At 35.9% G+C, this 20,861-nt stretch overlaps 3 protein-coding genes across 3 annotated transcripts in view; 2 read left to right on the top strand and 1 right to left on the bottom strand.

The window, feature by feature from the left end:
• Positions 1–1,239: 1,239 nt before the first annotated feature.
• LOC141432055 (uncharacterized) lies at positions 1,240–5,395 on the top strand. Its single transcript, XM_074093429.1, has 2 exons — positions 1,240–1,798; positions 2,272–5,395. Exons 1-2 carry the CDS (start codon positions 1,387–1,389, stop codon positions 2,310–2,312), a joined length of 453 nt encoding a protein of 150 aa, XP_073949530.1. The 5' UTR covers positions 1,240–1,386; the 3' UTR covers positions 2,313–5,395.
• A 235-nt stretch (positions 5,396–5,630) lies between these two features.
• Positions 5,631–11,154, bottom strand: LOC141431749 (lipase member H-B-like). Its single transcript, XM_074092926.1, has 5 exons — positions 11,135–11,154; positions 10,587–10,854; positions 8,993–9,141; positions 7,620–7,843; positions 5,631–5,737 (listed from the first exon to the last, which is right to left on the bottom strand). The coding sequence occupies exons 1-5, from the start codon at positions 11,152–11,154 to the stop codon at positions 5,631–5,633; spliced, it is 768 nt and encodes a 255-aa protein (XP_073949027.1).
• Positions 11,155–12,008: 854 nt separating this feature from the next.
• LOC141431748 (medium-chain acyl-CoA ligase ACSF2, mitochondrial-like) overlaps positions 12,009–20,861 on the top strand; it is a gene marked incomplete at its 5' end in the record, with an annotated part of 134,319 nt that continues 125,466 nt past the window's right edge. Inside the window, one exon of the mRNA XM_074092925.1 lies at positions 12,009–12,091. Coding sequence (XP_073949026.1) covers positions 12,009–12,091 — 83 coding nt within the window. The remainder of the gene's footprint in view (positions 12,092–20,861) is intronic.

Genomic DNA, 20,861 nt, shown 5'->3' with positions numbered 1-20,861 from the left:
CTTAGGGGTTCAGGTATAAAAAATTGAATTAATAATCATAATTTGCAAGCTCTTCTGAGTTCAAAACTATTCATAGAATTCGGTCCTCTAATTTTGCATTACACAACTCTCTCAAGAACCCGCTCTATAACCTCAAAAGCGAAATTAAAGAACAACATGACATGCTTTGGAACATTTTCGCTTAACTACGTCCAATTTAAAATAGTATCGAAATGAAACTAATTTATTGAACAGGTACGATCGGCTTAATAATAAAGCCTGGCTCTCTCCTTGCATGTCACTTGGACACGAAATACTAACAGGTATTCTCACAAGGTCATAACCGCGATCTTAAATGCTGCAATAATTAAATGTGCGGTGTGCAGGTTACTAGGTACATTCTGTTTTCTTTATGTATGTAGGTAAATACATAAAGGTAAAAACAGACGATAAATTTATTGATGCCATCGAGACCAATCACTATGAGATCATGGGAATTGAACGAAGTTCAATACAATATCGCTTGAGATAGATCTCTATGGCAACGAGAATCATGCTCTGAAGTGCTGTATACCAGTTTATAATAAATAAAGCTATGTCACAGCAGTGCGAACTACGTTAGCTAAGTGCAATTGTTGTGCTGTGTTCCTAAAAAAAAAAATATTTTGTTATTAATTCCATCACCTTCTTTTTACCGAACATATTATTGAAATACCTACATAGATAGATATAATATCCAGATAGCATGTAATTTTACGCAATTTGTAATATATATATGTTGTGGTGTCTGGCAACACTAATAAAAAAGAAAGTTTTGGTTTGTGTATGGACCATTTTGGTGTCAGAGCTAAATAAAAGATGTCGGTGATAAATGAGAAATAAAAGAAGAATTACTGGAAATACTGTTTTATTTAATGCAAGAAACATAACATGGTGGCAGCGGAAAAGAAAAGCGAGTCAAGTGCCCGTCAGTCATTAAATTAAGAAGAAAATGGATGCTCAAATGCAAATAATCAAGCCTTTAGATTGGGATAGCCCTGATGTGGTACAGTCCTGGATCAAATGGAAACAGTTGTTCAAAAATTTCATGATTGCTATGCAATATGATAAAGAAAAAGAAGAAGAGAGAAAGATCGCAATTCTTTTACATTTTATGGGTGAACAATGCCTGGATGTATACAACTCATTTGAAGCGAAAAACACGAAAACCTATGATTTGACACTTGAAGCATTTGATAATTATTTTATCCAAAGAAAAACTTAACGGTGGAGCGACACAAATTCTTCACACAAGCACAAGCTGAGGATTCCTTAGATGTTTTTCTCACCAAATTAAAAAAGTTGGCGTCAAGATGCGAGTTTGGCACCCTGAAAGATTCATTGATAAGAGACATATTTATATGCAACATGGACAAACGCCACTCTAATATAAGGCAAAAACTTTTATCTGAGAATGACATAGATCTGGACAAAATGGTAACTATTTACAAATCTATGGAATTGTCCTCCGTAAATAATTACTACCTAGAAAAGGAGCAAGTACAACAGGTAATGGCAGTAAGATCAAGTCAAATACAGCAAGCAAGAAATATGAAAAACACCTTTGATCATACAAGAGCTTTGAACATCAATATGCCAAGAAATCAATCAAGATTCCCACAGAGACAGTCAACTTGCATGCGTTGTGGGCAGATACACAACTACAGATGTCCGGCTTATGGAGTCCAATGCAATAAGTGTTCTAAAATAGGTCACTTTTCCAAACTATGCAGGACACCAATAAATAACATTGAAACAGATGAGTACCATAACGCAAGAGGTAATCAAACAAATTATTTAAGTAGTGAAGATTTATTCATAGGCAACTTAGAAATATATGAAAATAATGTGTCTGTGTCGGCTGTAGACTCAAATGACTGGTTAATTGATGTAAAAATAAATGACAACAATGTCTCATTCCTAATTGATACTGGCGCTAAAGCAAATTGTATATCATATAAACAGTTTTGCCAACTTAAATTGTCACAAGACATCTTAGAGTCATGTTCTGCTAATTTGATTGCTTACAATGGTAATAAAATACCAATAAAAGGAAGCTGTGTTTTAAAATGTATAATAAATAAACAGGAGTACAAAATTAAATTTATAGTGGTAAACATTTCATGTCAATCAATATTGGGTGCAAAAACATGTAGTGAGATAGGCATTGTTACAAGAATTTTTAGCAATGAGTGTCATAATCAGTCAAGTGAAATGGAAACGCTATTAAATGATTATAAAATTGTTTTTCAGGGCCTGGGTTGTTTACCGCACAAGTGTCATCTGACAGTTAAGGAAGATGTGCAACCGAAAATTGATGCACAGCGCAGAGTTCCATTTTCACTACAGGACAGACTTAAAGAAGAACTGGATCGGATGACTATGCTTAGTGTAATAGAACCGGTTTCCAAGCCAACAGACTGGGTTAGCTCAATAGTATTAGTTGAAAAACCAAACAAAAAATTAAGAATTTGCTTAGATCCGAGAAATCTGAATGAAGCAATACAGAGGTCACATTTTCCACTACCCACTATAGAAGATATTAGATATAAATTAAACGGTGCAAAAATATTCTCTCATTTGGATGCATACTCTGGATTCTGGATGATTCCTTTAGATGAAAGTAGTTCGGATCTATGCACATTCAATACTCCTTATGGAAGGTATAAATATTTGCGTTTACCTTATGGTCTCACTTGTTCGACAGAAATCTTCAGCAAAATACTCATAGAGTCATTTTCTGATATACCAAACGTGATTCTATATGTAGATGACATATTAATTTATGCTTCAGATGAAAAAAGTCATAATAAAACTCTAAAAAAAGTTTTTGAAAGGGCACAGTCTATTAATTTAAAATTCAACAAAGAAAAATGCATTTTTGCTCAAAGAAAAATAAAATTCTTAGGTCATGTATTTAGCGCAGAAGGTATGTGTCCTGACTATGATAAAATAAAAGCAGTTCAAGAAATGCCAACTCCTGATTGTCAAAAAAGTCTTCAAAGATTTTTAGGTGTCATAAACTATCTAGGTAGCTATATAAAAAATCTTTCATATGAGACTGAAACATTAAGAAACTTGCTAAAAAAAGATACCCAGTGGATATGGGATGCAAACCATGATAAAGCGTTTCAAAGATTAAAAGAATTAATTACAAAAGCTCCAGTCTTATGTCATTATGACAATACCAAGCCTTTGACATTAAGTGTTGACAGTTCGTCCAAAGCATTAGGTGCTGTACTTTTACAATCTCATCATCCAATAGCTTATGCATCTAAAACTTTGACCGACTGTCAAATAAGATATGCCCAGATTGAAAAAGAACTTTTTGCCATTTTATTTGGGTGTCAAAAATTTCATCAATATGTATATGGGAGAAGAATTGAGGTTGAAACTGATCATAAGCCGTTGGTTTCTTTATTTAGTAAACCACTATGTCAAGTACCTAGCAGACTGCAAAGAATGATGCTTACCTTGCAACTGTATGATATAAATGTTACATATGTTCCGGGAACAAAACTATATATTCCAGATACACTTTCAAGGGCAGCATTACCAGAAAGTGAAGAACATACTATTGATAAAGACCTAACAATTCATGCCAATATGTTTAAAACATCACTTGCAGTATCAGAATCAAAATTACAATTGATAAAAAAAGAAACTGGTAATGATATATCATTACAAAAATTAATAGATTATTTTGTTAATGGTTGGCCAAAATACAAACATGAAACAGATCTGTCTGTGAGAGCGTATTGGAGTTATAGAGCGGAAATTCATGTAGTTGATGGCATAGTTTTCAAGAACACCAGTTTAATAGTTCCGTTGTCAATGCGCAAAGAAATGTTGCAACAAATTCATGCAAGCCATGCAGGTCTGTCTAGAAGTAAAAATTTAGCCAGAGGTGTTCTATTTTGGCCTTCCATGAATAAAGACATAGAACAAATAGTTGAAAATTGCATGATATGCTTAAAATATAAACCTGCTAATGCCAGTGAGAAATTAATAGTTTCTGACACTCCGTCATGTCCCTGGGAGAAAGTAGGAGCTGATTTGCTTCAGTTCAAAGACAAAAAATATCTGGTCATTATAGATTATTATTCAAAATACATTGAATTGGCGCTATTAAACACTGGCACATCAGCAAAACATGTGATTATCCATTGCAAATCAGTTTTTGCTCGTCATGGTATTCCGTTAAAACTTATGACAGACAATGGACCTCCATTTGATTCCAAAGAATTTAGTAAATTTTGTCAAGAATGGGATATAGAGCATATAACCTCGAGTCCTCATTTTCCAAAGTCAAATGGTCAGTCAGAATCAGCGGTTAAGATAGTAAAAAAGATACTGGAAAAAGCATTTGAAGAAAATAAAGATCCTTATTTAGCTCTTTTACATTATAGATGTAATGAAAAAGAATATATGAAGTCACCAGCTGAGTTACTTATGTCTAGAAAATTGAGATCAAATTTGCCTATATCTAAAGAACTACTAAAGCCAAAAATAGTTACAGGAGAAAAGGTAGAGAGCATGATGAATAAACACAAACAAAGTTATAAAAAATACTATGACAAACATGCAAAAGATTTGCCAAAATTAAAAGAAAATGACTCTATAATGTACAAGAAAATGCCAGATAAAAAATGGGAGCCAGGTATAGTGAAAGAGGCTTTGCAAAACTGTCCAAGATCATATATTATTCAGTCAAAAGAAGGGGTATTGTATAGAAGAAATCGTCAACATCTGTTACTAAGAAATAATAAAAAGTCAGATCATTACAGGATGAGAATTTCAGTCCGTTTAGAAAGGAGAATGTCAGTCAAAAATCCAATAATATAAATAATAACAGTCAGTCTTTAACTATGTCAGTACCCATGTCAAGTCTATTCATAAAATTGTGCGTACCTAAACCCAGTCTGAACAGGTCAAGAGTCAACAGTCTATCCGATTCAGAATCTCATCATGATAATTATTGTAGTCTGTCAGAACAGTCAGATGATGCTTGTGGTGATACAAACAATTTAGAAAATAATTCAATTAATAATCTTGAAAATTGTAATCGAAATATTACTACAGAGGTTGTACCAAGCAACATAACTACAAACTCTAATGATTGTAATAGTGAAAATAACAGTTCAATTGGTATTGTCAATGATGATGTCCCATCTACGTACTATGTTACTAGAGCAGGGCGTATTGTAAAACCAAATAAAAAATATGATTAGAAATGTCCGAAATATTAGATAGTAAATATTTCTTTTAAAAAAAGGAGGATGTTGTGGTGTCTGGCAACACTAATAAAAAAGAAAGTTTTGGTTTGTGTATGGACCATTTTGGGTCAGAGCTAAATAAAAGATGTCGGTGATAAATGACAAATAAAAGAAGAATTACTGGAAATACTGTTTTATTTAATGCAAGAAACATAACATAATATACGCTTATTTATATACACTACACTTCCTCTGTTCTTCCACCAAGTTCGTACCACAACAGGACCTTGTCGTTATGTAACTACTATATACTTTCTCATTTTACCTAAAGCTAAGCTTTCCTGGCTGCATAATGTCGCGATCTTAACGTTATTAGCAAAGCATTAGGTATGCGTTTTACCCCATCGGTAAAGTAGACTTACTACGGTTGGTTGCTGTTCGTATTTTTTCAAAATTCGTCATGTTCTGTATCTGCTTGTAATCCAGATAGTATTCAGCGAACTCTGAATTAGATAACGTGTTATTGTCTGAAAATCCAATTGGGTATACATTGTTCAAAAATAATTAATTAAATTTAAATTATTAATTATTGTAATATCAAGCTCTAGTAACTTCAACGATTTATTAACCCCAATCTAAAATTTTGTTATCTTAATATGACATAGTTTTTGGGTTCCGTAGTCTCATAAGCAGAGGCGGCGCAAGGCGTGGGCGACGTGGGCCACCGCTCACGGCCTCGCGGTCTAAGGGGCCTTGCGCCTCGAATGGTTCTTGTTTTTTTGCACATTTAAAAATCCGACATCTAATGTGTGGTGTGCCATCATAGGGCCTCGCAAAACTTATCTTGCCTACGCCAAATTTAGGCCCTGCGCCGCCACTGCATAATAAGGTCAGGTACCCCATACTTTCGCCATGTTCGTCCACCTTCCGCAACTTATCTTAGAGACTTGGTGCCAAAAAAGCTGTAATTTTTGCATGAGTATATACTTAATATTTTAACCACGCTGATAAAGTGGCAAAATAAAAGTTTGAAAAAAAAAACATTAATGAGGTAGTGTGTCTCACGTGAAGATGGCATGACTTTCTTTTTCTCATTGAAACACATAGTGTGATATATATATATATCACCAGCATGTTTCTATTTAGGGATCCGTTTGCAATTATTAGAAAAAAAAACATGATGGTAGTAGGTATAATATTTCGAATTTAAAAGAAAAAACTACCAGAGCCTATTAGGTTTAACAAAATAACGAGTAATAGCCGATCAAAACTTAATATTGAATATTTTTCGTTAATTAGTACGGAACCCTACAATGCGCATGGCCCGACACGTACTTGGCCGGTTTTATAATAGCTTTTAGCAACATTGCACAAGTTTAGAATCAAACTGCCACAAATTATTTCAATGAACGTTAATTTGAACTGGACATTAATCGAATGAGCACGATATTAAAATCAAGCGTTTTGAAGGAATTGAACACTATACCTGTACATGATCGTGACTATTGACTATGCATGCAGTGACTTTTAAATCACTAAAATAGATTCCTAATTGCTGTTTCCTCGCTTCGATCGCTGTTTGTACAACTGTTATTGGTCCTTGATAATACTTATTAAATTCGTCCGCAGTCCTTTCAATATGATGCAATTTCCCTTCGTATTCGGCGCTTGCGCTCTTGGTCGATACCATATTAGAGTAGTGAAGATTAACAATGGAATCTAACATCTAAATCCATTTTAAATAAATTGATTTACTTCAATAAAAACCTAAGCTATCTATGAAAATCGTCATTATTTTGTTCGTGCGTCACAACCCGCCTGAACCCCCCCTCCCCCAAATTGTGTGACGTAATTTATGGATGACCCCCTCTGATAAAGTCTGGACGATGGATTTGGATGCGTAGTATGTTTTAATGTTTATTTGGACACAAACGGTACAATTCAACTTAGATCTAACAAACTTCTATCTAACATTATCCAATAAATATGCCACTGTTAGATAACACATAAAATTAAAGTGGGTTGGTGTACTCGTATGTATCCACATTTGTACAAAATATTCAAAACAATATTAGAGAGTATCCCGCGGTAGTCTCAATTGCCCACGTCGGATCCATTGGAATTATCTGTGAATCTAAATATCACATAAAACAACCGAGCTCTTATGTATCTTACATAAGAGCTCGCTTGTTTTATGTGATAAACGCTGCGTTAAACGCAATCACAATCCACGCAATCTAATTATCAAAAATGCGTTTGCCGCTGCGCTCACCACGTAAGACAATGTTTGGTAAATTGATGTGCGTCAAACGCATTGCGTTTCACGCAGCGTTTATCGCATAAAACAACCGAGTGGTTTAAATTTTATTAATGTCGCGTTTTTACCTTCTGGGCTGAACATTTCAAAGTCCCCAGTGGGGCAGCCTGGCTGCGTGCCTCCGTTGCCGGCGTAGTTGGGCCAGAAGTCGACAGTTCCCTTGGGTTTGCTTATGCCGTAGCCGCCAGGGTCCGTGTGTATGATGTCAACGAATCTTGCGCATGTCCGATCCAGACCACGGTTACTGAAAGTACCCTCGAAGAGAGCTCTCGCAGGATCTAGGCCTGTGATCCTGAAATGTATACGTTTCGAAAAATTTGAGTCATTAATGCCTCAGCTTGTGCTAACCTAACCTAACCATTTTTTTTGGTGCCAAAATGCGTTACGCACTATCCTGGGTGTATGGGGCTCTCCTCTCCCCTTCCTTCCCTCCAATTGGGAAGGAAGGAAGGGGGGAGGCCTACCCATTAAAAACCCACCGGTATTCCCTCATCAGCCAAGTATGCGGGTGCCATGGGGGTACTGGGAAGACACCACGACATTCGCTGAGACACCACGACATCCGCTGAACCTAACCTAACCTAATGATTTCTGAAGGCCCTAAGTTATTATTACCTTAAACAAATAAAATTATTCATTGCGACTTGAATACTTTAAGCTTATGAGAGTAGGTAGGTATAAAGTGAAAAACAGATGTTCTTTCTGGATGGTTATTCCTGGCCATGGGAGCAGATCCCTTCAGCCGGATTAGTTTTTTTTATACAAGATACCTAGTCGTCCTTTTAAAAAAATTACATCAAAAATGTCGTACCTAGTTACGAAAAAAGTGCTATCCTCGCTTATTGTCGTAATCTAGCAACCGATTTTAAATTAAGAAACAATAATGAATATACTTAAATACATTATTCATCAATCTGCATCTCGGAAAACATTACGACTGTGCTAAACAAAACCTCGGAAAACTAAAAAAGAAGTCTACTACGTCATTTTAACCTCAAAGTGGACAAGGCCAAGGCTTATCTAACTGCTATGTTTTGTTCGTCGCGTCAAGTAGTAAAATAAAATAACTGTAGGTAAAACAAAAACAGTAGTAGAGGAGGCAGAGGTCGGCGCCAATGACCGGTTACTTTACTTCTTATGTAACTTTTTAATTTGTTGGTAATACGAGTACTTACCTATAGAGCATCGAAATTTAAACTTTCGAAATATCCGTGAGTAACACGGAGATTTTTAAACAAGAGCGTCATAATACAGTTATTTATTTAGTATTAATTTCAATGACATATCATTATAAAAACTGTTCCAAACAAGAACTTTGGTGCGTTCTGTCTCATATCATCTTCATCTCTAATAAAACAAAGTAGTTTTAATTCAGACCATTTTGTTGTTCATGAATGAAACCGTTCACTACGAAAACAACTATTATATTTTATTTATTTACCGTGCCACAACTAGTCCATTTTCTCTGGTGTGTCTGCCCGCATACGCCATAAGATGGGCTCCCAACGAGTGACCTATTAAATGCATCTGGGTCATATTCATGCCAGATCTGGCCAATTTAACTAGCGCTTCCCCCAAATCGGCACCAATCTGGAAATACAGTTTTATATCAATTCCAAAACAATGTTAATGTGCGTGCTAAAAAGACATTGCATAAGTTTTTCGAAATATGTAAGTAGTAGTAGGTATTGTAGAGTTGGTTCACGTGCAATATGAGAAACTACTGCATTCTTAACGATTCGAAACATTTGTACGCTGTTTCCTTGCAAACGGAAACCAAAGGTGTGGTTAGGTTACATTTAAAGGGTAAATGTAGAGGCTGTGGTTTAGACTCTGACTATTGGCTAAGCAGGTATACATACGTATGTTAAAACCATTAAATATTACAAAGAGTTTAAACTGATTAAAAAAGTGTCAAAGCACTACTTTAAAAAAACTGGCCAAGAGCGTGTCGGACACGCCCAAAATAGGGTTCCGTAGCCATTACGAAAAAATAAAGTAATACTTTTCTAAGGATTTCGTATTGTCTTACGGAATCTTGCAAGTATAGGTATATCTTATACCTTAGGCTGCTATTTACTCTCTTCTATTAATTATCAAGCAACCTTAGCCGTTATAATTTTGCTTGTAAATTTGATGTACTTAGTATACCTATCCTGATTTTTTTCAAATTTTTCCACCCATCAGTTTAAATTTTAGAGGGGAGGGGGGAGACGCTCGATTTTAATGAAAATTTGCACTTTAAAGTTGAATATTTCGCAAACAGATCACTGAATCGAGAAATCGTTATGGCAAACCCCTAATATGGTTTTAAAAGACCTATCCAACGATACCTCACGGTATAGGGTTAATCGAGAAAAAAAAATCACCCCCACTTTACGTCTATGGGTGCTACCATTTTTTTTTGTTTTTTACCACTCTCGGCGTGAGCGTGAATGATATGTATATTTATACCAAATTGGCGAAACTATAAGGGTTCCTAGTTGACTACGGAACCCTAAAAAGAAACTTGGCAATAGTTATATTAGGTGCAGTCAAGGAATTTAATTCATGGGCCACCATGGAACCTTTTCAAAGGAAAAGTCATTACGATTTTCCTTGTTAACTAATGCGATGTCACTTTGACGTTTACTGTGAAATGGTTTCATGGTGGCCAATTAATTAAACTCCTTGACCGTACTACGTATGTGCGTATTTATACCTCATTCATAAAAAAAATCCAAATAGGAAGAGACTGTTTATTTTATAAATTAACGGTATTGTTCAATTCAATTTAAAAATGTAGCACCATCAGTACTATCGAAGATTCCGCCAATGTCGAATTTGAAAACGACTACTTATAGGCCGTTGTTCAGTAGCTTCAGTCAAAATATGTTTAGGTATTCAATTAAGGCTACAACAAGCACTTATAAATAATCAAAAAAATCTACCACCGGATCAGAAAAACTTGGGAAAAATCCGACAAGAAACATTTACTCATCCCATCCCATGTTACTTGACATCAACGGAGGCTCTACTTCCTGCACATTACTCACCTTTATTGCACTGGGGACTGCGGAGAAAGCATACCCCAAGGGCAAACCGAGTATGCCACTGCTGGCGTCATCCTCCCAGTCCAACAGAACCACGTTCCTCTTTTTAGTGGCGAGATAGGCCGAAAGAATGGACGTGGTGGCTGGACCCGCGACCTTGCCTCTGTAGCCGAACGTGTAGAAGACAGTCGGGTGGGCTAGATTTATGCAGGTAGTGTTAAGCAGCTGCTCTGGCTTGTACAAAGGGACCACCTGGACGTTATCTAGTGCTCTGGAAATTGAAAAAATATCAGAAATTACGTGTTGATAGTGAGTCATGCATGAGTTTTTGACAACAATGTTCACTGATTGGTTGAAGTTATTAACCAACAGTTACCGATACAACTAAGTAATTCATAACATTCAAGTGACGCTTAACTCGTTATTTTTTCAAATTGTACTAATACAATCTTATTGTACTCGTATGAATTACCGAATGTAAGTATCGTGGAAATGATCGCTATACTCGTATTGCAATGTGAATCGTTAATGAATTGGAAGGTTATTCTAACCGAGACGGGTGTAATGGCATGCATTTCTGATAAGTACGAATAATTAATTATACTGTTCCACATTTAAAGTGCCTACCACTCGTATTTGTGGAGTTTTGTCTTTTTCAAGGAAATATAATACTTAATATTTATCAAGTAATGAGCAGGTCCACTAGAAGAGTCACTACGCTGCAACAGCTACATGAATAACAATTGTATCAAGCTAGAAATCTTAAGATTTCTATATTTATTTATTTATTTTACTTTCTTTATACTAAGTAATTACTCACTATAGAAAAAAATATAAACATCAAATGACCTTGTAATCTGCAATCGTCACGTAATCGGATCTTTTTAGTGTTTTTTTTTATGTTAATTCAAACTCGTATTTATTTGATTAACTATTAGTTCACATCATCGACGTAACGCGAATGAATTAACATATGCTTCGAGGTTACTAGGTGTATTTGACGATAACGATGGACGTTTCGTAAGTAGACCTTAGTCCTCTTAAATGCTAAACTAATTATTAACCGGCAAATGTAGCAATTGTCGGCTAGTTATTGTTTTAAAACGCAGTAAGTCAATTCAAATTTATTCGAAATATTTCAGAAGAAAGTTGGATTAATTCGATTGAATACAATATAATACAATACAATGACTCTTTATTGGATACCACAATAGTACCCAAGTGATACAGAAAAATACACAAAGAGAAAATCACAAGGTAAGCTAAGCTAACATTTTCGCTTCAAAGCGATCTTTACGAACTACAAGACCCCCTTCGGATTCTCTCTGTATTCTCCTCTAAAAAGAACGCTGTATCGGGAGAAGCTTCGGAGACTCTTTACGGGTCCCTACACCGGAGCAAGCCCTTTTGCTGCACTGCTTCTAACTGTCCCGGCTGAAGATCGTCACACTAGGGCTGAGGGTGGCTGAGAGAAGTTCCTGCCGACGTACAGTCACCAGCAACAATAGGTAAGTACGTGACACAACAAAGCGTGCATATATATCTGATACGTAACGTACGTACGACTCTATTTATTTCTAGGGCCGGTACAACGCGTCAGATATTTTTGCAGGTTTCGCTGTGGCAGATATTAATGCAGGTGACTCAAACCAACTTTTAAAACTCACCCCCTAAAAGTCTCATTCTCAGTTCGCGTTCATACTTTTGTGGGATTCACAATAAATTACATAAACTTAATAATTTGCTTGACTGGGTTCTCACGAGCTACCAGAGGCCGCGACAGTGCATTCGATAGTTTAAATACTCCTGAAATGGTTTTTTTTTTACTATTCAAAGTGTCGACTCGTAACGCCTTACTCGTAGTTTCATTTTTATATATTGATCAGTGCATTGAAATATACTTGTATTATCAACCACACTTGAAAAACCTGAAAACCATGTATAATTAATTAGTACAGTTACAATGTTCAGAAGAACTTGTCCAACCACCTCCTGAACCAACACCTGCTGAAATAATCCGGATTAATTTTAAAACAGATTAAAAATGATAAAATATACCATCCTACTAGTATCATAAATGTGAAACTTTGTGAGTGTATGTGCATTTGTGTGAAAGTTTGTAACTCATTTACGCTGATACGACGGGACGGAGTTAAATTAAAGATATAATTTGTATCTCTTGTACAAAACATACATAGGTCACTTTTCAATCCGATGTTCGCACGGATCTGTGATAAAATTCCTAAATCTTAACCAGTAAGTTTATAGGCATGAAATTTGACTCGGATGTTTTCATGCAACGTTATTCCGAGATAGGGCTCTTTACGGGAATTTTCGCGAAATCTTTTAAGAATTGAATTTTGATTCAAATGCCCTAACGATTGCAAAGCAGCGAATAGATAAACCGGTGGATGCAAGTGGCAAGTTGTCGTTCATTGTGGCGTTCTAAGGGGGAGGCCTTTGTCCAGCAGTGGACGTCTTCGGGCTGATGATGATGATGATGATGATGAATAGATAAAGGCGGAAGAATAGATAATACCCTAGATGTCACATGGATGTCACTTATTGGATAATAATCAACCCAATCAGCAATTCTAATAGCCACTGGCTTTGTGTTTATTTGGCTAGACAAATTGCTACTACAATTCTTTGTATTGTTCTGAGTAGCGTTTTTGCCGTCGTGAAGGTTGTTATATACTGTTACTAAAATGCATATGAAAATTACCAATGTCAATTGTCAATACACTGTCTCTATACATTACGTAGATTTGGCAGCTAAATTAAAATTCTGAGTTTATTCAATTCCTAAAATGTTATCGTGGTCATCATTTACAATGTTTGAAGAAAATTCATTTAAAATTTCGCTTTTCTAGACCAGAGGCGGATCAAATGTTGACAGCGTTCTAGACAAGACGAGAGATAGATAGTTATTGTGAATATTGAAAAACAAGGCATATAATGATCGTTAACTTGTAGTTGTTAACACGTGCCCCTTTAATATCACACCCTTGCACACCTAGTTTGACTAAAGCTAAGGGAATGGTGAAGAAAAGAATATATTTTTTCTCAAACATGACATGAAATTTTGACGTTGTGTTACAAATAATAGGCCGAGAAGTTTCTCGCTGCAGGCGCTGTGGCTCAGCTGCGTGCGCGTGTTCACTCCAGCGGCCTGCAAAGAGATTTCATACAACCTTGCAGGCCGCTGGCCGGCAATGCGACCGTCTTTTGTTTCAACGCGCGCTCTGCGACACGCACGCAGCCCACGCCCAGCAACACCACAGCACGCACAGCAGCACCGCCAGCAGCCAGCGCGACACGCGCGTACACAACACCGCGACCAGACTAGCGTCCCGCCAGCTTCATTTCTTGTTTTTTTTTTTATTTTATTTCATGTAATGTTTGAGAAAAGCACTATACAAGCCTCGGCCGGAACCTGGGGTTGCCGGCCTCGCATCTATATCTGCTTGGCCGGCAACCCCCTACTTCCCGGCCTCTACAGTAATGTACTATTGCCTGACACGTTGTTATTAGGTACGGTTATGGTATGATACGGTGTAAGTAATGTAGAGACCTTCAAACTAAAGTCCAACTAGTAAATTGAAATAGCTACTAATTAACGGCAGCCTTGGCTGCACATGTTGGCTTGCAAGACTAGCAATTGCACCAACTGCAAGTCTTCCGCTCCAGACGTTGAGAAAGCAAAACGAAGGGCAAACGATGCGTGTTCAATAAACTGTTTCTTATTGGTTTGTTTCCTTTGACTGTGTCGTTAAATGACACAATTATATTTTTTAGTGATCACGTTGTACCCTTGAAATAATAAGAATTAGGGCATATTTCACCACTGATTGGTAAATTTTATGCTGTCTCTGTTTGTTTTGTCCGAATAAAGAGAGAGCATCACATTCGTTTGTGATAACTTATAATTTAGGTATGGTAAAGATTGTTTCAATGTTATGTCTGTGTAGGTGCTTGTAAGCGAATCACTTCGCTGCCTATAACGTGTCATAATTTCACTTTACATACCAATTTTTGCCATAAAATATATGTATATTTTTATTCGACTGGATGGCAAACGAGCAAGTGGGTCACCTGATAGTAAGAGATCACCACCGCCCATAAACATCTGCAACACCAGGGGTATTGCAGATGCGTTGCCAACCTAGAGGCCTAAGATGGGATACCTCAAGTGCCAGTAATTTCACCGGCTGTCTTACTCTCCACGCCGAAACACAACAGTGCAAGCACTGCTGCTTCACGGCAGGATTAGCGAGCAAGATGGTGGTAGCAATCCGGGCGGTCTTACCACCTGCAAAATATGTAGAACTGTGCTGGTTACTGGATTTTTTAGTATGGTATCCGGAGATGGTATCATATAGAATGCAGTAGGTTAGGTTATGTTAGTGTAATAGCAAAAATTGTGAAGGAAATACTGTTTCAAAATATTATGGAAAACGATATATTTTTATTATGATGGCATATGAAATTCAAGCAAGCGACAGTGAACCGCTTGTAAACTAATAAAAGTATTGTCTTGAGATAGGGGCGCTAAAATGGTTAAACATGTAGTAAGCCTTTATACTACTTATACCTTTGTGTAGTTTGTGAGGTTGTAGGGGGGTAATCTGTGGATTTACTCTGGATCTACTGAACCGATTTAGATGAAATTCGGTATACAGATAGTTTTGATCCCGGAAAATTGCATAGCTCCAGCGGGATAGCGATAAACGAAATCTAAGCGAACGGAGTCGCGGGCTACAGCTAGTGTATTTATTAATATGTGTAATCCAAAAATAGGTTCATCTTTGGCAGAAGAAACGTGTTTACATACAAAACTGGCCATTGAAATACTCTCAAATAACTCTTTAGATATAAAACAAAAATACCTACAAGACAAAGATTCAATTTTCTTTAATAAATTAGGCAGTAGGTACTCGTTTACAATCTTAAAATTAAGTAAGAAGAAACGGCCAATGTATGTCAGAACTTAAGTTATTCAGATTTGGTCGGGGGTGTTCATGTATGACGGTGATTGTTTCCCATCAGGTGATCCGCTTGCACGTTAATCCCCTATCTTGTAATTAAAAAGATCATAAACTACTTAAATTCCACTTAAAAAAAATTGTTTTGTTCATTGATTTGAACCTCCGCCAAGTAAAGCTTGAATCAATAAAATTAAGTTCCACTGTCGCTTTATGACTTAGTTAATTAACTTTTTTTTATATAAGAGGGGGCAAACGAGCATACGGACGGGCACACTTGCCACGATACTTGCCACGATTAAGGCTGCATTTCCACAGTGCGCAGTGCGAGGATGCGTTACGAGTAATCTGTTTGTCATGAACTAATAGAAACGCTTAATCTATCTATCCTCGCTCAGCTCAGCTCTAGTGGAAACAGCGCGGCGGAGCGAGGATATGTAAATGAAGCATTTCTATTGGTTCATGACAAACACATGTCTTGCAAATCTCTGGTGGAAACGCAGCCTAATTTCAATGATGGATCTTAGGTGGGCGCAGTAGGTATTACACTGATTAATTAACCGAAAAAAATTAAAAACCGGTCTGTGTGTCTGTGCGTGCGGTGGTCTGTTATTTACTAAGGAAAAGTGGTTGCGTTCGATTACGCATAAACGATCCTCGGTTGTATAAGTAACCCAATGGTCTACTTTGGACAGCTTTAGACAAATAGTTTCGAAATATTGACATGGAATTTTTGGGCTGACTTATTAATTATGTCATAAAACTATCATTATTTATATACTGAGCGGCAAAAAAATCTGGCCCTCAATAGTAGATTGTACAACAAGAGCATAAAACGACCCATTTTACCCAAGATGTTCATATAGCCACCCGAGCCGGTACGGCGAGGGTGGATAGACACGTCGAAGGGAAAATGGATTTAATGCTCGAGTTTTACACTCTTCTTTTCACTTCGATGGCGAGGAAATGAAATAGCAACAGTGAAAACAATTGTTCACTCACTACGTAAATTTTATTTATCTTGCATTACTACATAATTATATTTTTTTTAGTTTTAGTGATTTATTTTGATTGATTTGATTGATTTTTAGTTTTATATAAATAAAAAATGAATTAAAAAAATATAAAGAAACTTCTTTGTTTGTGGCTGTTGACACCTAATTACCTTGGTCTTAGACGAAGATTATATTTTATGCACTAGTGCATAAAAAGTCATTTTATGTCGCCTAGATCCAGCATAAACACCAACTTTACGAGCATGAGAAGTGAAAAATTAATGTATGCAGTGATAAGTAATTTTGTATGTAGAGTGAAATGTATGATTACTGTAATCCTTAGATACCAATATTTTAAATGCGAAAGTAGGTACCTCAATCTGTGTGCCTGTCGGTCTATCTGTTACCTACCTCTTCATGCTTAAACTGCTGAACCAATTAAGATAAAATTTTGTACGGACATATTTTGACAACCAGGGAAAAACAGAATAGTTTTATCCCGAAAAATTGCATAGTTCCAGCAGGATAGCGATAAAAGAGTTCGTGGAGTCGAACGAACGAATGAAGTCGCGGACAAAAGCTATACTATACTGCTTCTAATATGAAATGAAATATTTATTTGCTATGTAATGTAATGGTACACGGCAATCAGCAGTACATTGACGGTTGGGTTAGGCAAATATGTGTATATTTAATTGTAAATATCATTTTCTTTTGCAAAGTTTGGGGTTATTGTATATTACCGTAATAATGTTAGTTGCGAAGTTATCCTGTGGCCTTGTTTTCGTCTATTATAAATAGCTATTTCTATGGCATAATGTCACATACTCCATGTATATGACATTATGCCATAGAAAAATATGTATATAATAGTTACTCATTATCAGGATAAATACATTGATTTTGACTTGCAAGATACGGGCCTTGCCTAGTTTGTGAGTCAGGATTCAACTTATTTAATTGTACTATGTTTAACCTAAGTTGTCTTTTTCTTTGTAATTGTTCATTCCTCTCTTGTGCAATTTTGTCTTATTGAATAAAGTTTTTTTTTTATTATTATTATTTTCTTATAAGGATAATTTTGTACCTTTTTCTTAATACGAATTGCGTGACGGATATCGCGGTAGATTTATAAATACGCACCCGTTGTAGCAGCGCAGCCAGGCACCTTGCGTGTTATGAAAAATACCTGGAAATATAAATAATTTTCTACTTGTCATGTTTTCTTCATTTAAGTTTTTTAGTGCATTATTTGACTTCACTTTTGAATAAAGCACAAAGCAGTCAGTGAAAGAAAGTACCTAATGTCGTTTTATTAGTTTCATTGGCACGGTGAATAAATTTGTATACCGATCTTAATTAATTATTTAATTAGGTGAAAATGGCCGGATGATCTACATGAGTTCTCGAGCATTGTTTGGAAATCGAGGGGAAAGGCCTCAGCCCAACAGTGGGAAACTATTACAGACTAATTATACATAAAAAAAACAAGGTGTTTGTCTGTAATATTATAATAACTGCGTTAAACATATCATTTCATTTTTTTATCATTTAACAAGTTATTATTTCCACCCAGAAGTACCCGTCCTCTGGGCTCGGGCTCATAAATTCAAAAGTGTACAAAAATTAAACTTTTTCGTACGCATTATGAAGTTGAAATACTTACCGAAACGTGAAATAAATATCATGAGACAATTATCACCAATAGACCTTGCTATTGATAAGACTGAGCTTCTTTTAATCTGAAATTAAAGCAAGTACTGCACGTTTTCTTGGTTCGCCTCATAATTTTAATTAGGTTAATTTTATGGTTCTATAACGTTAATTGAAAAGGTTTTATTTAACTTCACATGTAGGTCTGTACCTACGTCTAGGAATATTGCAATCAATATTTCATCCACTTCTTGGTACCTATTTGATTGAGTTGAAATTTGGCATTCTTATGTAAGGCCGGTTTCAATACTGATCTGGTAGTGGAATTCTGGTGATCATTTCAGGATCGCCTCCGCAGGAGGGAACTCCTCAACGGTTATGGCATCGAATTGAAACTTGGTACGATAATTTGGATGACGATGCAAGTACAGCCAATCAAAAGTGCAGCAAAAAAAGCGGGCATATTTTTTTTTTTCGAAAGCTTTTTCACCTGTTCGACAACACCTACCTCATAAAAATATTGTGATATGCGATATCCAATGTGGGTAAAAATAATTCCAGGTCAGTTGACCTACAGTTTTTAGGCGCTAACGGCTAACGCCTAAAATCGTCGAACATAACAAACCAAACGATGTTGCAGGAATCCATAGCCGGCGGTCTTTGCTTACACAGGTGAGCCGTAAGCCCGTTTTCCACACATGTGTTATAAACAAACCGACTCCAAAAAAATAACAAAAAATGGAACCGACTACAAAAACCTTGAAAATATTTTTCTAGGTAGGTACCTACTAGCTCGAAGTCGGTGCCTCAGCACGAGCCAGCAGGAGTGGAACAATCGTCGTCTACCTATCACCTACATAATATGGGTTTCAATCCCTCCGCTGGGTCGTGCTGAGTCACCGACTTAGCCTACCTACCTAGAAAAATATTTTCAAGGTTTTTGTAGTCAGTTCCATTTTTTATTTTTTTATTTTTTTGGAGTCGGTTTTACTTTTTTGTTAAATTTTTTCTTTATTTCTCACTTTTTAGTAATTTGTAGCCAAAGTATATCTCAAAACGATCCCATTAAGCCTAATTAATCCTAAACACAGCCTAGTTACGTTGTTTTATTACAGAGTTCCGTTGCCTACCTTCCGGCTTCAGCATCAGATCACTTCGAAAGAATCATTAAGTAACTTAAAGCTTCTTCTTAGTCGCTTATATAGGTATATTAATAGATCATTTATAGACGCGCGAGCATTACTTAACTTTGGCGAGTTCCATTGTCCATCTACGGTCTTCTTAATCAGGTCCAGTTTACCAAATGATACTTTCTGAACGTAAATGCTTATCTTAATGCTAAATATGCCCAAATCGCCATAGGTGTACCTATAAAATTTGAGGTTTGCCCTCGATTTCCCTAGGATCCCATCATCAGATCTTGACTTGGTGACAATGGGTCCACCTCAGAAGAGTACCTACTCTTTCGAATAAGAAAAGAATTTTGAAAATTGGTCCACAATTGATTGAGTAATAGGTGAACATACATAAAAAAAATCAAACATTGAACCTCCTCCTTTTTTGAAGTCGGTTAAAATGTGGGTCGTACTTTACGCGTGAAGCATCAGCGGCGAATTATTATTCCGCGCGGATTGTGTTTGACGTTGCGTTACCAATCGAATAAAAAAAAAACTTTTGCGAGTTGTATTATAAAATAGAGTTTAATAAAATAGCACTGTAGAGGACGGAAACAATATTATAACAGACTTCTTTCTTTTTTTTCCTTTTCTTTTTTTATGTTATAGCAAAATCTCTATTTTATTACTTTGTTATAATTTGTTGTTTTATTCTGATCGCAATTATCGTTTCTATTGTTACGAATGTCTCGTAGACCAAAACAAATACTATCTCATTTAATGAATTGATGATGCTACTTTTGACAGATGACATAGTTTGTGAAGTTATAGTAGATTATGATTTATGTTCTGAATGATGATCTGATAATGTTCAGCCAATTATGATGCCAAAAAAGTTTACCAAACGTAAAATATTTAACTTACTAAATTTAATTCAATAATTTCATTTGGTCGTAGCGAATAATATTTAATTAAAACTTTAATTTGGTATAATTAGTACAATAAAATAGGTATTCTCTAAAAACTAATCTTGCGATTTTTACAAAAAAAAAATTAATAAAACGAAAATAATCATTCTTTAAATAAACTGGCAGATTTTTGTAATATTTTTCTACCCACTCTAATTGTGAATTTATCAGGAAATGATGATTATGATGATGATGATGTTATTAAGTAAATATTGAAATTATGAAATTTAATTAATAGATTTTGATTTACTAAGTAATTTGATTATTTACTTAATTACTAATTCAAAATAGTTACTAATCACCAACCTATTAAAATAAGGGCTAGTTTCCACAGGTCCTTTACACTTAACATTTTTATTTTACACTAAAGCTTTTATTTTACACAGACCACGAACCGACTCACGCGCACGTTACGCCGCGCCAGCGCACCCTACTGATGTGACACCGCAAATGTTGAAAGTAATTTCGATTAACACGAGACACAGTTAAATCAAGTTTATTCGATCACTAATCCAAACTGAAAATCTTCACGAACACTTGTCCGTAGATATATACTTAACTA

This window comes from Choristoneura fumiferana, chromosome 10 (genome assembly GCF_025370935.1).
Source record: "Choristoneura fumiferana chromosome 10, NRCan_CFum_1, whole genome shotgun sequence".
Lineage (NCBI taxonomy): Eukaryota > Metazoa > Arthropoda > Insecta > Lepidoptera > Tortricidae > Choristoneura > Choristoneura fumiferana.
This window is presented reverse-complemented; position numbering and strand designations above follow the sequence as displayed.